This window comes from Pipistrellus hanaki, assembly GCF_964339955.1.
Source record: "Pipistrellus hanaki genome assembly, chromosome: X".
NCBI lineage: Eukaryota > Metazoa > Chordata > Mammalia > Chiroptera > Vespertilionidae > Pipistrellus > Pipistrellus hanaki.
This window is the reverse complement of record NC_140524.1, coordinates 59,865,816-59,881,700: the sequence shown is the minus strand read 5'-3', so window position 1 is coordinate 59,881,700 and position 15,885 is coordinate 59,865,816. Positions and strand designations below refer to the sequence as shown.

Sequence of the window (15,885 nt, the reverse complement as noted above, 5' to 3'; positions counted from 1 at the left end):
CATCCAGCCCCCCCACCCCACCCTAACCTTTCACCTATTGACTGTGTCCATGGACTATGCATACATGCATACAAGTTCTTTGGTTGATCTCACTCTGACTATAAAATGTGGTGAATGGATCCCAAATTAGAAATGGTCAGAAAAGTGGACACAGATATCAGTCAGGACATCATTGTAATAGTCCAGCTAAGAGATGGAGGCCCAGAACTGAAATCACATCTGTGGCTTAGAGGAAATGGTATTCAGGAGGCAGAAGCAGCAAGACTGGAACAGTGGCATAAAATGCCATGATTTATAGATACCAGTTAGTCTCCTAACACCCAATCACTTTAACAGTCCTCTAAAAGCTGTTCAAAAAATGTTAAAGAAACGTCGTGATTTAAAATATATATATATATATATATATATATATATATATATATATATATATATATTAAAGTTTATCACAGGAACAGTAGCAGATACCTATTTAGTTGAGGGGAAATTTTCAACAATGACTAATAGTAATGATAACATGTTCTTCTTAAGTTATTTCAATGAATCTAATTCTATAAAGCCTTTTTCCTATATTTCTAGTGTTGAGATATAGAATGAGAACATACACACAACAAATATTTATTGAGTGCCTAGGTAACATATTGTTCTTTAAAAACAAAACAAAAACACACAGAAGCAGCAGGAAACTGACAGATTTAAAACAGAAAAAAATAATTTCTATGATTTATTTGGAGATGAGAGCTTATTAAAATCACAGGTGATGTGCCTGGGAGACATTTACCATATAAATAAGCCTATACTATTCAAGAGGTGCATCAGGGTCTTTGTAGTTATTATTAAAATTATTAAAACACAATACTTGCCTTGAACACTATCTCAACAGCTAAAATTAATTTTTATGCCTAAGAAAGACATTGCATGGTGGCACAACACAGAAAGTTCACTGAGTTCCAATATTCTATTCTAAATATCTCAAAAGAAGAAAGATTGTGCAATCAACTATTTGAACTAGTAGAATGACTAAAGCATAAAGAAGAATAGCAAAAAAGATGTCTAGACATTACATAAATATAGAATTTTATTTCCTTCCACAAAATATTCAATCTAAATTTAGGGATTCTTAATTAATCTTGCTTATATAATAAGTAGTGTTTTCAACTCAAATGATCTCAGAGAAGCTAACTGGAAAAAGAGACTTAACTCTGAATTGAGAAATATTTCCAATTACATATATCTGCACGCCAATATATAGGACATTCATCTTGAATATTTTTCATATCCTCATTAGTTGAATAATATTAATCATGTGAATAATTAATAGAGCAGCATCTCATGGAGAGTACCAATCTTACTTTCATTAATTAGAATGTGATTATTTTGAAAAAGGTCTTTAATACATAATGTCAATCCCCTATTTAATTTCATTACCCCCATCCTCTCAAGGATATCTCTTTGAGGAAGATTTTTTGGTATGTGCATTTTGTTTATGCTACACATGCCAAATAGATCTTCCAAAATGAAACTCTGAGCTCATTTGGAAATAATTTTTGGTAGCACATGCATCAGAATACTTATTATTTTCTTCTCAGCACTACCGGTATGTTATTGCTTCCATCTACAGTCCAATATGCTTTTAGCGCTAAGACCCCTGAGGCCAAACACACAAAGCACTCAGAAAATGGGAACTTCTGGCGATTACAATTTTTGTCTCTCTTTCAGGGGTTTTCCCTCCACTGGGAGTGTGAAATCACTTTAAGCTCACTACGAAACAGGAACATGGTGGGCACACATGATTGACTGAAGTTGGTGATGTTGATTTAGGAGTGTTCGGCTTATAGGTCAGGTGTAAAACCCTTAAATCTGCTTGTCAAAGTCTGCTTGTCAAATTGCTATGGATTTTTCCAGACTCTGCCCAAATGTCACTTTCTCTATGAAGGCTTCCCTGGCCAACTCAGGCAGAGTGAGGCAGTTTCTCCTTAGTATTATTATAGTGCCCTGACATTTTCCTCTGGCAGCACCTATCAAATTATATTGCATTTACTTGTTTGTCTCCCTCTATGTATAGAGCGAGACTATTCTCTTATTTTTATCTCTAAACTAAAGCACTACCAAAATCAAGTTGGTTCTCAATATATAAGAATAGAATGGATGGATAAAGAATGGCTAATAATATTCTTCATCTGCATAGTATGGGTTACATGGTGTTTTCATACAGTGGTGAGGAAGACATGGCAGGAATTATCATCCATATTTTGCAGATGTGGAAACCAATACCCAGAGAGGTTATATGACCAACCCAAGTTCAAAACAGCTGATGAATGGCATGCCTAGTTCTTATGTAAGCCAGTCAATAAAGATTTCTAGACATAAGTGGTAGCAGTAGAATTCTGTCAGAGAGATGACAATGGCTGGACAGGACACAGGGTAGCAGCTGGTTACATGTTTTGAAAGCTCCAATCTCAATCTTAGCAGGTTCTTAAGAAGTTAAATGCACACAAAACCAGACTTCAGAATGTCAACTTATTTACAATGAGAATGATCTATGACAAGTTATTTCCTTGTACTCAAACTGCACGCAAAGTGAAGCCAGTACATATACATACTTGACTCTCTCTGAAATTTGACCATGACTCATAGACTAATGAAGAAGATAATGTTCTTAGAATTCAGTAGTATAACCCCTTCTTATACCAAATGAATAAACAAGTAAATAAACCAATAGCTAGGTAAGATAAATGACTTACCTGCAGTCACATAGCTTGTTACTTTCAGCATAAGGACACAAAATCATGTCTTCTTAACAATGATATCCTTACATTTTTAAACAAGTTATGATTGAGAAGTATTATAACTATAATTCTTAGCAAGTCTTCTAAGCATTTTTCTAACATGACTACACAAGCTATCAAACAGAAATTTTCCTTTATCAAATGCTGCAACATGGGAGACATATCCCAAATTCTACTCTGTGTCTGTATGTTGGAGAGGTGTGTGTGTGTGTGTGTGGGTGGGTGGGGGCACACAATCATTGTTTTAAGATCCATGCTAAAACAAGGCACATGACATTGATGCTATAAAAACAATCCATTGGACTTTTCAATGTGTCAACCTTTCTCGTCCATATTCATTTCAACATGCTTTGTTTTTCTTTTTGAAAATAATCTAAGTAGATATAAGCTTGGTGTTCATATGTCCACATCAAATTTATGACTTTTAAGTTTTGAAAATAGTTTAGGAACTCATTACCAGCAGAACACATTTTACTACTTATTGGCCAGCTAAAAAGTATATAAATAAATAAATAAATAAATAAATAAATAAATAAATAAATAAATAAATATGTGTGCCTATTAAGGGACAAAGACCAAAGGTCAAAATAAGCTAATATTCTTAGCAAAAAAATAAGACAAATTATCATATTTATAAAAAGTTTTGGGTCAGGGTGCATGCAGGAGTCAACCAATAGATGTGTCTCTCTCACATCAATGTTTCTCTCTCTCCCCATTCATTCTCCCTTCCACTCTTTCTAGAAATCAATGGACAAATAGCCAGGGTTAAGGATTTAAAAAAAGAGTTTTTGGTTTATTTTCCATTACCAAAGGTGGGATGTGCTCTGGGTCCTATGTCTTAAGTCAGTAGGTGAAAGCAAATGCTTTCCAGAAACATATATCTCACAGGTAGTGAAAGACACACCAAATTCAAATGATTTCACCATCAATTAAGAGAGGTAGCCTTATTTAACAAATAACTGTTTTGGAGATAGAAACCTATATTGAACTGCAACAATTAGTTTACTAATTGGTCTTCCTGCTGGGATAATTGCTAGAATGGCTTCTTTAAAATAGACGGACATTTGCTGTTTGATATAAACTATTGTGCATATCTTTCTTTACTACCATAATCAGAGTCTGTATTCTTCTACTCCTTGGCTGGATGCAGAGAAATAGTTCCACAGCATTTATACAGCAAAGCTTTTGTTTCCCTCTAACATTATAACTGCACCCCGATTGCCTCCCCTCCAATTAATGCTAGTATATACTTTTATCTCCAAGAATTACAGTTGAAAACAAGAGCCCTTATTCTGGAAGAAACTTTAGGTATTCATTTACACAGTCCAATTTGGAATCAGTCTCTTATCTAGACTACGAAAGAAACTTTTTCATCAATTACATCATTTTAATGTATTAACTGAAAGATTATTTTAGATATGAGTTTGAAGCTAGATCAAAAGATAATAGTATGCTGTATAAAAATCAGTCATTTCAGTACCTATTAATTTATTTTCTACTAGAGGCCCAGTGCACGAAAATTCGTGCACTTGGGATGGGGGGCCTCAGCCCGGCCTGTGCCCTCTTGCAGCTGGGACCCCTCTGGGGATGTCTGTCTGCTGGAGAGTGGGCCTACGCTGGCAGGCAGACATCCCTCTCGCAGTCGGGGAGCCCTTGCTCATCACTACCTGCCTGCTCACTGCTCCTTACAGCTTGGCTCACTGCTGCCTGGGAGGTAGGGAGGCTCCTGCCACTGCTGCTGTTCTTGCCTGGCTTCTGGCTGAGCAGCGCTCCCACTGTGGGAGTGCACTAACCACCAGGGGGTAGCTCCTGCATTGAGCATCTGCCCCCTTGTGGTTAGTGCACATCATAGCGACCAGTCGTTCCACCATTTGGTCGATTTGCATATCACCCTTTTATTATATAAGATAAAATTTCAGTAGAAAAATTCCCATGTATGCCTAAAGTTTAAGATAATTCATGTAGTTCTCCATTTCTCCATTATACATTAAGCCAGCCAACTATTTTCAGGTATAAAATACCTGTCAATTCCTGATAAAGGGCTATAACATGAAATCAATATGATCAATAGTTATATGAAATGCCAAAAAAAGAAATTACTGAAAAACAAAAGCATCAGGCCTTGCAATGATTAAGATGCATTACTCACCAGAAACAAAGTTCGGAAGTTGTTGAGATCACCAAAAAATTCTTCTATGCTCACTGTCTTAGAGTCAAAAATAAAGTATTCTCCAAGATTCTCATAGAGCTTGACCATATTGCTGTGCATAGTGGACAGTTTGTCATACTGCTCTCTGGCGATCTTTGTAAAGCTGTAGGTTTCTGTTAAGGAATATGATCCAATAGTACCTCAAAGGCAATCATTAGATATTAAGATTGAATTATACCACCATTTCTAGAAATACTTATATATTAGGTTTCTAGGGTTGCCATGATAATATACCACAGACTGGATAGCGTAAACTACAGAATCCTATTTTCAAACATTTCTGGAGGCTGGAAGTACAATATCAAGGTGTTGGCGAGTTTGATTTCTTCTGTGGTCTCACTTCTTGGCTTGTTGTAGATGGTGATCCTCTTGCTGTGTCCTCACATAGTAGTCCTTCTATGTTTTCTGTTTCCTAATCTCCTCTTCTTATGAGGACAGCAGTCACAGAGGATTAGGGCACACCCCTAGAATGTCATTTGAACAAAATCACCTATTTAAAGGTTCTATCTCCAGATGGTCACATTCTGAGGTTCTGGGGGTTAGGGCTTCAGCATATGATTTCTTGGCAGACAGAGTCCAGTCCGTAACAAGTTGCTGTTTTCATTATATTGGTTAATGAGTTTTGAAATTATAAATTATGTTTAATGTATAACCGTGCAGAACATGTTTGCTAAATCAAAATATGTAAGTATAAATATCCACAAACTACCTCATATTTTTTTATGAACAGCATACAGTAGTAATAAACACCAACAATAAACTTAGAAAGTATAGATTCACCATTCTTAATGCACATTTTCCATATAGATAGAGGTTATAGCAAATTCTATATAAGATTATGTTATATGTAACTGTGTGTGTGTGTGTGTGTGTGTGTGTGTGTGTGTGTGTGTGTAACCCTCATGAGGTGTGGAGCGAGAGTGAGAGGGAGCAAGGGAGAGAAAGTGAGAGAGATTCCGCTGTAGTTCTATAACCTTAACCACTCCAAGGACTTATTAAAAGCCAGATTGCTGTTTGCTGAGCCTGAGCCCAGGGGCCTGAGCATTATAATCTCTAACAAGTTCCCAGGTGACGCTGAGACTGCCAGTCCTGGAATACAGTCTGAGCAGTACACCCCACAAAAGCTACTTATTCAGAAATGAATTAGATCATTGTTTTACAAATGTTATCAAAAGGTAATAACAACCACCAGTATCAAAGAATTAAATAAACCATATATTTAAAGGTGTCCAACTAAAGGTATCTCATTATATCTAAATTTATACTTATAAAAGTAAATTATAATACTATTTTCCTGATTACAGAAGGTATATTTATAGAAAACTTTCTCTTTAGGACTTAGAAATATAACAGCCTTAATAAGTAAGCAAATTTTCAACAAACAGAAGTACTGTGAACATGTTGGAGCATTTCCTTTGAATGTTAACTGATATGCTTCCAAGAAAGGTAAGCACTTTAGCCCTAAAGAATATAGGAAACCAAGTCCACATTCTAAAATTCGAGTTAATTCTATTAAAAATCAATAGTGAAACAGAAGTAAGATGTCTCTAAATAGAAAAGTAACAGACTTGGAATTGTAAAAGAAGAACAGCACAGTTTCGGGGCATGTGGATACAGATCCACTGCAGTATATTAATTTTTTTTTACCTGTATTATGTTATCAGATTCTGATAATTGTGTCTTGAAATACTTGGTTTTATACAATTTTCTGAAATTTTCAGTGTGTATAATTATAACCTGGGGCCAAATTTATTTTCCATGGGAACAGAGCTCTAGTTGTATAGTGGAAGTTAATGGGGAAATCACAAGATTTCTGGTAAATCACTTTGCAACTGACACTTAGGAACAGAACATGATTTAAAATGTGAAATGACCCCTACCCATGTTCTTTGTTATGCTACTTAAGTATTACCATTCACATTAGCAACCCAACAACCTCATCTGTGCTAAGTGACATTAAATCTTTCAACCCTCAAGTTCAATTAGATCTGAAAGAATTAACACATTTCTGACTTATTCTACTTCTTTAAAAAAATTATCAACAAAGGGTTAGAGGTATTTGCTATATACACATTCTGGTTTCCCCTCTGAGAATATCACCATATATTTCTATTCTTATTTTTAAGAAAGCGTTAAACAACCTATTTAAGAGTTGCAGAAATATGACAATACTCTTCATTTCTTAGAACAGAATGAAAGTTAGATACTTGTCTCTAGTCTCTTTTTCCTAAATAAATTCGACCCACACCAGAGACTTTCTACACAGAAACACTTTGCAAAGGTCACTTACTTGTACTCTATTTGCAATGCAAAGTACAAAACTATATATTTCAGAAGGCTCAACATCTGTACAAGGAACAAGTGGAAGATAAAAGAGGGAAAATACTGCATGTTTCCCATTTATCATAACACAATTTTTCACCAGCTAAAATATGTCTATGTAGTGATACACAATTTCATAAATCTGTTCTCCTAGGACAAAAAATGATTTCAGAAATTCTGTCTGTGAACCAAAGTGAGACAATTTGAAAAATTCTAGGAACGCTTTATCTTATAAATAACAAATGGAAAACAGTTCAATTTCCAAGTCCTTCACTTATCCTCAAAGTGATTACTTTGTAAAAGGGAGAGCAAGCATGAGTCAGCATGGAAATCTTTCACAATTACAACCATGTCACCACATCCTTCCTCGGACAGGAGGAGAAAAAGAACTAGATACCAGTCCTTTCATCCCTTATATCAGTAAGAAAAGTTTTATTTTATTTTATTTTATATTTTTGAGCAGCCACTCAATACAAAATCTGTTCAGTTCTATGCTAAGCATCATGATTGGTACAATGATCATTAAAGCCTAATCCAGACTCTGAAGTAGTTTATAATCTAATATTGCAAATAATTCTACCATCAACAATTTGCTTTTGTATAGGACTTTATTATTTAAGATATATTTTCCTTCCATTATGTCCCATATTCTTATAACTTTAATAAAATATCTTTAATTGATGTTTTTACAGAGAGGAAGGGAGAGGGATAGAGTCAGAAACATCAATGAGAGAGAAGCATTGATCAGTTGCCTACTGCACACCCTTTACTGGAAATGTGCCCGCAACCAACGTACATTCCCTTGACCAGAATTGAACTTGAGACTCTTCAGTCCTCAGGCCAACCCTTTATCCACTGAGCCAAACTGGTTAGGGCTATGTCCCATATTCTTGATAACAACTGTGGTAGACAGTCAGACAGATATAAGCAGAGCAAGGACGATAGGCCAAGTATGGGAGGTCAACAGGGCAGAAAGCCCCAGGTGCCTAGCAATGGGTAAAATTGGAAAAACAAGGATCTCCCTCCCAGGGTAACCTTTTCTCCCCTAGCATATCGCTGGTCATAGGATTTGGACCCGTCCCTGACCTTTCCTCCCCTGGCATATTGCTAGTCATGAGAGTTAGACTCTGTTAGAAGGGAAAAATGAGGGGGCCAGAGAATAGCCCTTAAGCATTAAGTCCCCAGGACAATGAGATTATGACCCACATCTAATAGATCTAGGCCTCAGTTGTATTTCAGTTCTAGGCCTGGAAAAGCAGCAAAATCAAACAAGTAACTATGGTTGCCTCAGGAACAACTGCATTAAATATTGACCTCTTGCTCTGGCCCCAACCAATCAGTAGAGACGATGACCCTGAAAGGACACCAGAAAAGGTGATAAATATTCTATTGGAAACCTCCCCTGAGACTTCAAGACAAATACCCTCAAGACGGAGGAACCTCTTTGGTTCTCTCTATGGAGCACGCCAGGGCCTTTCCCTACCACCTCCCCACGAGGCTGTTTCCTTGCCTTTTCTCCTAAGCTTCAAGGGACCTTCCTTTGCCCTTATAACTTATTTCCTAAGCCCATTTATTCTATGATTAACTTCTTCTACTTATGTGACGTTCTAAATAAACTTTCTCTTATAGTTTGAGTCTTGACTCTGAATTCTTTCTGAGCCAGAACTCAAGTACTAAGGTTCCTGAACCCAGGTCTGGTCTAACAATTGATGTCATTTCGTTGCCAGCACAACCTTATCAAAGAGGCAGAAAAATACCACTATTCACATTTTAGCATTGTGGAAACCAGGTAAAAAGCACTCACCCATCTAGAGTTAGAATGTAGACTATACCATCCCAAAATATGCCGCTTTTGCATAGAGCATTTTGAGCTGATAGAGAAATAGTAGAGATAGGAAAATCTCCAAAAAGAATAAAAGTTATCTTTTGAAAGGAAGATTTATATATATTTCTATCTAATAAAGAGGGAATATGCTAATTGACCCTCACACCATCACAAAGATGGTGGTGCCCACAGCCACAAAATGGTGGTGCCCACTTCCCTCAGCGGGTTTGAGGCAAGGTCAGACTCCTGCCCTCAGCTGTCTAGAGCCTGCCTCCAGAGTCCACAGTCACCTTAGTCCCCCAGCTGCCCAGGGCCGATCAAGGTTCAGGTAACTAGGACCGGCTGAAGGCTTGCACTGTGGGCAATGGCAGCAGCAGAGTTGTGATGGGGCATCACCTTCCCCTGATTGCTAGGTCACCTCCCGCCCCTGAAGGCTCCCAGATTATGAGAAGGGGCAGGATGGGCTAAGGAACCCCCCCCCCGCTCCAGTGCATGAATTTTCATGCACCAGGCCTCTAATATATGTATAAAGGAAATCTCCATTTATAAGAGTGTCTCCCTCTCTGTAGGAAAAAGAGGAAGGATGAATCAATGGCTAAAGAAAATGTGATACTCATATGAGATGTGGTCTTATATATAGTATACATATAGTGTGTGTGTGTGTGTGTGTGTGTGTGTGTGTGTGTATGCAGAGGAATACTACTCAGTCATCAAGAAGAATGAAATTAGTCAGACAGAGAAAGACTATTAATGTGTGATTTCACTTACACGTGAAATCTAAAAACAAAATAAATGAACAAACAAAACTCACAGATACAGAGAACAGATTGGTAGTTACTAAGGGGATGGGGGTTGGGATTGGATGAAATGGGTAAAGGGGATCAAGAGGTACAAACTTCCATATGTAATAAAAATAGGTCATGGGATGTAAAGTATAGCAAGGTGACTATAGTCCATAATACTACACTGAATGGCCAGATTATTATGATCTCTGAATGCATAATAATCTGGCCACTCAGTGTGTGTGTGTGTGTGTGTGTGTGTGTGTGTGTGTGTGTGTGTGTTATATGTATGTATATGTATATTAGAGGCCCAGTGTATGAATTCGTGCATGGGTGGGGTCTAGCCAGCCTGGACAGGGGGAGGGGACATGGGTGGTGGCAGGCCTGCCTGCTGGTCAAACTCCTGGTCAAGGGGACAACTTGCATATTAGCCTTTTATTATATAGGATATACACTGAGTGGCCAGATTATTATGTGTTCAAAGATCATAATAATCTGGCCACTCAGTGTATATTCTATTTCTGCCCTTAACAAGTGTACATATCTGGTTTGGTTCTATACCTGGTTAAGGAACCTGTGTAAGGCAACCCATCAATGTTTCTCTCTCACAACAGATTTCTTTTTCCCTAAAATAACTAAAACATATCCTTGGGTTAGGGTTACAAAAACAGTGAGACCTGAAATGGGAGGAAAAAAAAAAAAACTAGGAGGAGCACTGGGATAGGGTGAGTGAAGGCTCTGAAAGATATTAAGTATTCTAGGAACCCAAAAATGAGAAAAAAACATGGAATTCTAGAGCCTATAGAGTAAGTAGGAGACAGGAGGAAAATGATTCCTGAGGGGCCACATTCTATATGACTTCTGAGCATATTGAAAAATGAAAGTCATTGAACAATTTTATATAGGGAAGTAATAGGTTCAGATTTCTTTTGCTTAAGGGCATAAAATTTTTAGCTTAAATTAATAAACAGAGGCCTGACCAGGTGACTCAAGTGGTTGGAACATAATTCCATACACCAAAAGGTTGTATGTTCCATTCCTGGACAGGGCACATACCTAGGTTGAAGGTTTGACTCCCAGCCAGGGCATTTACAGGAGGCAACTGATCTAAATTTCTCTCTCAAGTAGATGTTTCACTCTCTCTCCCCCTTCCTCTAGTTCTAAAAAGTTCACTGAAAACATACCCTTAGGTGAGTATTAAAACAAATAAATAAAATAAAAATACATCCCTAGCTGGTTTTGCTCAGTGGATAGAGCATCAGCCTGCGGACTGAAGGGTCACAGGTTCGATTCCAATTGAGCACATGCCTGTGTTGTGGGCTTGACCCCAGTAGGGGGCATGCAGAAGGCAGCCGGTCAGTGATTCTCTTTCATCATTGATGTTTCTTTCTCTCTATAGATATCTCCCTTCCTCTTTGAAATCAATAAAAATATATATTTTAAAAATACACATACATACCCACAAAATACACTAATAACAACAACAACAAAAACCACCCTAGGACTAGTGGAATGTAGACTACTGTCCAAATGATAGTAAGTCTACTTGCTAGTTCCTAAGTACTGATAAGAAGAGTACATCCTATATATAATAATAAAGTTGTAATATGCAAATAGACTGAACAGCATAACAATGGAAGAACCAATCAAAGCATAATATGCTAATTATATGCTAAGGATGCTTAACTGCTCCCTATGACCTGCACTGACCAGCAGGGGGAAGATGCTCTGACCAGTAGGTTAGCTTGCTGCTGGGGTCTGTCTGATCAGGACTGAGTGAGATGGGCTGGACATGTCCTGGAGACCTCCAATGGTCCCTCTCCAGCCTGATAGTGCACTGGTGGGGTCCCTCTGCCTGGCCTGTGCCCTCTCCTAATCCGGGACCCTTCGGGGATGTCAGAGAGCCAATTTTAGCCCAACCCCACAGGCCACTCCCCTTGGGAGGGCACCAGACGCGGTGCTCATGGCTGGTGAGTGCTGCTGTGGCATCATGAGTCTCTCCGGATTGGGACTGATTGGGACTGATTGGGCGCAAGTCCATGGCAGGCACAGCGGGGCCAGGATGAGCAGGAGTGGCTGTTAGAAGCTGCAGGCAGCGTTGGACTGCGGGTTTCAGCCTGATCCCTGAAGGCCACCAGGAGGAACCCCACCTGTGCACAAATTCATGCACCAGGCCTCTAGTATTATATAAATATCCAATTAAAGTATATTTGATAAATTATTAAGAATGATATATAAAATCAAAGGTGGTAAAAAAAAACAGCAGGTATTAGGAAATACATAATTACTGCGATTGACATAAATAATTGTGCTCAGAAATAGTGTTTTGAGTAACAGAAGAGTCATAAGTATAAGATTTTGAGATTGATGTGTATATTTTGGAATGTCAGCATTATTATTTAATATTCATGGTATGTACACACAGATGTTAATTAGATCAAGTCCTGCTGCCAGCCCTACCTCACTTTCAGCTCCCAGCATCATTTATCATGGGCAAACAATGTATAAGAAACTGAGAGATTAAGTAGAGAAAAAGAAAGTAAAGTGATAAGACATGGTTCCCAACCTACACTAAATTTATAAACTAGTGCTGGGAGATAGCAGAGCAGCAGTATCAGGAACTATTGTTTACTGAACTCTGACAATGAGCCAGACACTGAACTAAATGCTTTTACAAGCCTTGTCTTATTTAACCCTCCCAAAGGTCCTATAAAACATATATGCTATTAGTAACTCCATTTTACACATGATGAAATTAGCCTCAGGGAAGTCACATCTCAGTGCCATCTCAATAGTAAGTTGTAGATTTAAGATATGAACGTGGGTACCCTTCCCCACTCCCCCACATACAGAAACTATGCATTTAACCAGCAGGCTACACTGCATCTCCTGTTTAAAACTAAATAAATAAATAAATAAATAAATAAATAAATAAATAAATAAATAAAAGTGTGTGGAAAAGTAAACTAAGCTCCATAAAAAAAAAATTCAATAAATATGTGTAAACACAGAAATGAGTGGCTTTGAGGTTATTAGGAAAGGTTTCGAAAGGAAGTAATTTTCCAGTGCCATCTGGAGGAATGAAGAGGATTTTTCTACCCAAGGAGAAGACACCCCAGGCAATGAGAACAGAGTGAGCAAAGGTGTATATATATCTAAAGTTATCAAGAACTGTTTACTATTCTGGGATAACATGGTTTGGGTACTCTGGAGGATACCCAAGTCTGTGATGGGGGCAGTACAGGCCACCTTAGAAGATGCCTCTTGGGCATGAGGGTTATTCTGAGTTGAAGGCACTTTGAGAAAACAGCAAATGCAGGAATCAACTTTCTCTGAACTCCCCTTATTTGCTTAAAGACAGATCCTCCAACAGAGACTCAATTGTCATAAATCTCCTCCCTGGAACAAATTGTCATGCACAACTGTATCTTCATCTATTCTTCTAAGAGCACATTCATCTATTCTAAGATCCTTTACTCTCTACTCTAATTGGCCTGCATCTCCTCTCATCTTCCCCTATTAAGATGGTATATGAACTCTCAAATCTCTGTTTAGGGGCAATGAGTAACCAATGATTTTTATACAGAGAAATAACATGATCTTAAGGAATCTAAGTCTGCCAACACTGGGAAAGATGGTTTGAAGAAATGAGACAGTGAACTCTGAAAGAGCACCTAAGAAACTAACAGAGTAGCATTGTGAATAGAAAAGAAGGGGTAGATATAAGAAATATGGAGAAGGTTAAGTCCATGACATGGCAACTAACTAGATATCAGCAGTTAGAGAGAGGGAAGAATTTGAGGATGCCACTTGAGTTTCTAGCCTGTGTGACTCAGAGTATGTTTCCTATATACTTTATTTTTAATCAAACTTAGGAGACAAGATAGGAAAGATTATTGGAGGTAGGGGAGAATAACAACTAATTTTGAACACACTGAGCTTGAGATACTTATGAAACGTAAGTGGTTATGTCTACGAGGCAGTTGGAAATATGTGGGCTCCGTGGTACCTTGGAGATCAGTGTGGGTGGCAGTAGCAAGAACTGCAAAGGCAAGGAAAATGGAGCAAAGGCTTCCTCTTCTCCAGTCAGGTCTAGATCAGAACAGGGCGGCACCCATGTGACCTTAACACTTATTGCTCCAATGAACATGCCCTTCATCTGAATATATATGTTCTTGATATGTTCCTCCCAAATATAGAATATTCTGTAAATCAAACTTTAGCTAAGAGAACAAAATATCAGATCCTACAGTCTGTGCTAACAGCTTCTAATGATCATAAAAATCATTTACTACAAATGTCAGTGAAGCAAAATATGCAGTCAGTGTATATTTTGCCAAAGGTATATATATCCCTGGAGAATTACATTTTTATTGTTTTGGGTAGTGACGGAGTTAGGATATGAAAGGGTTTAAGACATATTGCCATATATTCAAGCATCACTGTATATAGTTCTGAAATTAGAAATGCTGGTGTTGAGGGTCTTTTCACTACACCAGGCACTTCTGCTATGTCTGCTGCTTTAGGATAAATATCTTGGTATTTGGGATTGATAGTTTCCTGTAAAATAATTCTCCATATTGTTTGAGCATTTTATTTTGCTCATTTCCCTGCATTTGTTTTCAAATGCCCATTTCAGGTTTGGGGATTATTACACTGAATTATAGAGAGTTACCAATCATACATTTTCAATTCAAGTAGTTGTTTCAAATTCAGCTGATAATGCTTTATTACTTCTGGCTCATCATTCCTTAACTGAAATCACCATTGAGATAAAGAGTGGCAACAAAAAGGGAACAATCTTCCAAACCAAGATGACTCATACAAATGAGAGGCAACTGTGCATTCAAATATATATATGCCTAAGTGACCCTTAAGTCTGGTTAACCGGTCACTATGATGTGCAATGACCACCAGGGGGCAGAGGCTCAATGCAGAATCTGCCCTGTGTTGTCAGTGTGCTCCCATAGTGGGAGCACTGTTCAGCCAGAAGCTGGGCTCATGGCTGGAGAGTGCAGCTGCAAGGGTGGGAGCCTCTCCTGCCTTCGTGGCAGCTCTACCGAGTGACAGTGGCAGGCACAGCAGGGACCAGGATAAGCAGGAGTGACGCAGTGCCTAGGCCCTGGCTTGGGCTCCTTCTGGACTGCCTGCCGCTTCTCGCACTGCAACATCCCTCAGGGGATGTCAGACTGCCAGTTTAGGCCCGATCCCTGCAGGAATCCGGCTGAAACCAGCAGTCTGACATCCCCCAAAGGGTCCCGGATTGCGAGAGGGCACAGGCCAGGTTGAGGGACCCCACCAGTGCATCAAGCACTGGGTCTCTAGTAACCTATAAACCAAGGCATGAGATTGAATCCCCCCCCTTTTTTTTTTGCATGGACAGGGTGGTCTGCAGGATTCTCTTCTCAGAGAAATGAAAATAGAGTAATTAGAGTAGAAATTCCGTATGGTTCCTTCCTGGTACAAAATACTGGGTTCTATATGTATTCAGGTTAAATGGAAGCACTAACATCTTGAGAAACAGTGATGACAGTGCTAGGATTTCTTTCATAGATATATTTGGTTCTATAAGCTAGTTGCTTAGGTTTATATTGACTTACTATTCTAGATGGAATGAAGATGAAGGTAAATATATATTTTGCATGGTTTTTGTATGCTCTATGATCTCTAAAACAGGGTTAAGGGCCTAGTAAGTACACAGCAACCTCATCCTGAATTTAACCCACAATAAACTATCTCTAAGATAGTCATGTTACTATAAAACAAATAATAGCATTGAAGTACAACTATATATTCGTAATCCAATTGCTTAGTGAGGACTCTTATTTCCTTTCAATCTGGGCTACTGGCCACCCTGGAGATTAAGTTTCCAACTCCTAGTTCTCTAAGCTTTCAAGATCTGTCTTCTTATCAGAATCCATTCTAAAGATGATCATGTAACTCTAACCATAATACTCAACT

At 38.3% G+C, this 15,885-nt stretch overlaps 1 protein-coding gene across 7 annotated transcripts in view; it reads right to left on the bottom strand.

The window, feature by feature from the left end:
- The window catches only part of DIAPH2 (diaphanous related formin 2), a 942,260-nt gene that overhangs the window by 241,839 nt on the left and 684,536 nt on the right, over nt 1-15,885 (bottom strand). For all 7 annotated transcript variants that reach the window (XM_084870674.1, XM_084870677.1, XM_084870675.1 and 4 more), the window contains one exon: nt 4,936-5,100. In XM_084870674.1, coding sequence (XP_084726800.1) covers nt 4,936-5,100 — 165 coding nt within the window. The remainder of the gene's footprint in view (nt 1-4,935; nt 5,101-15,885) is intronic.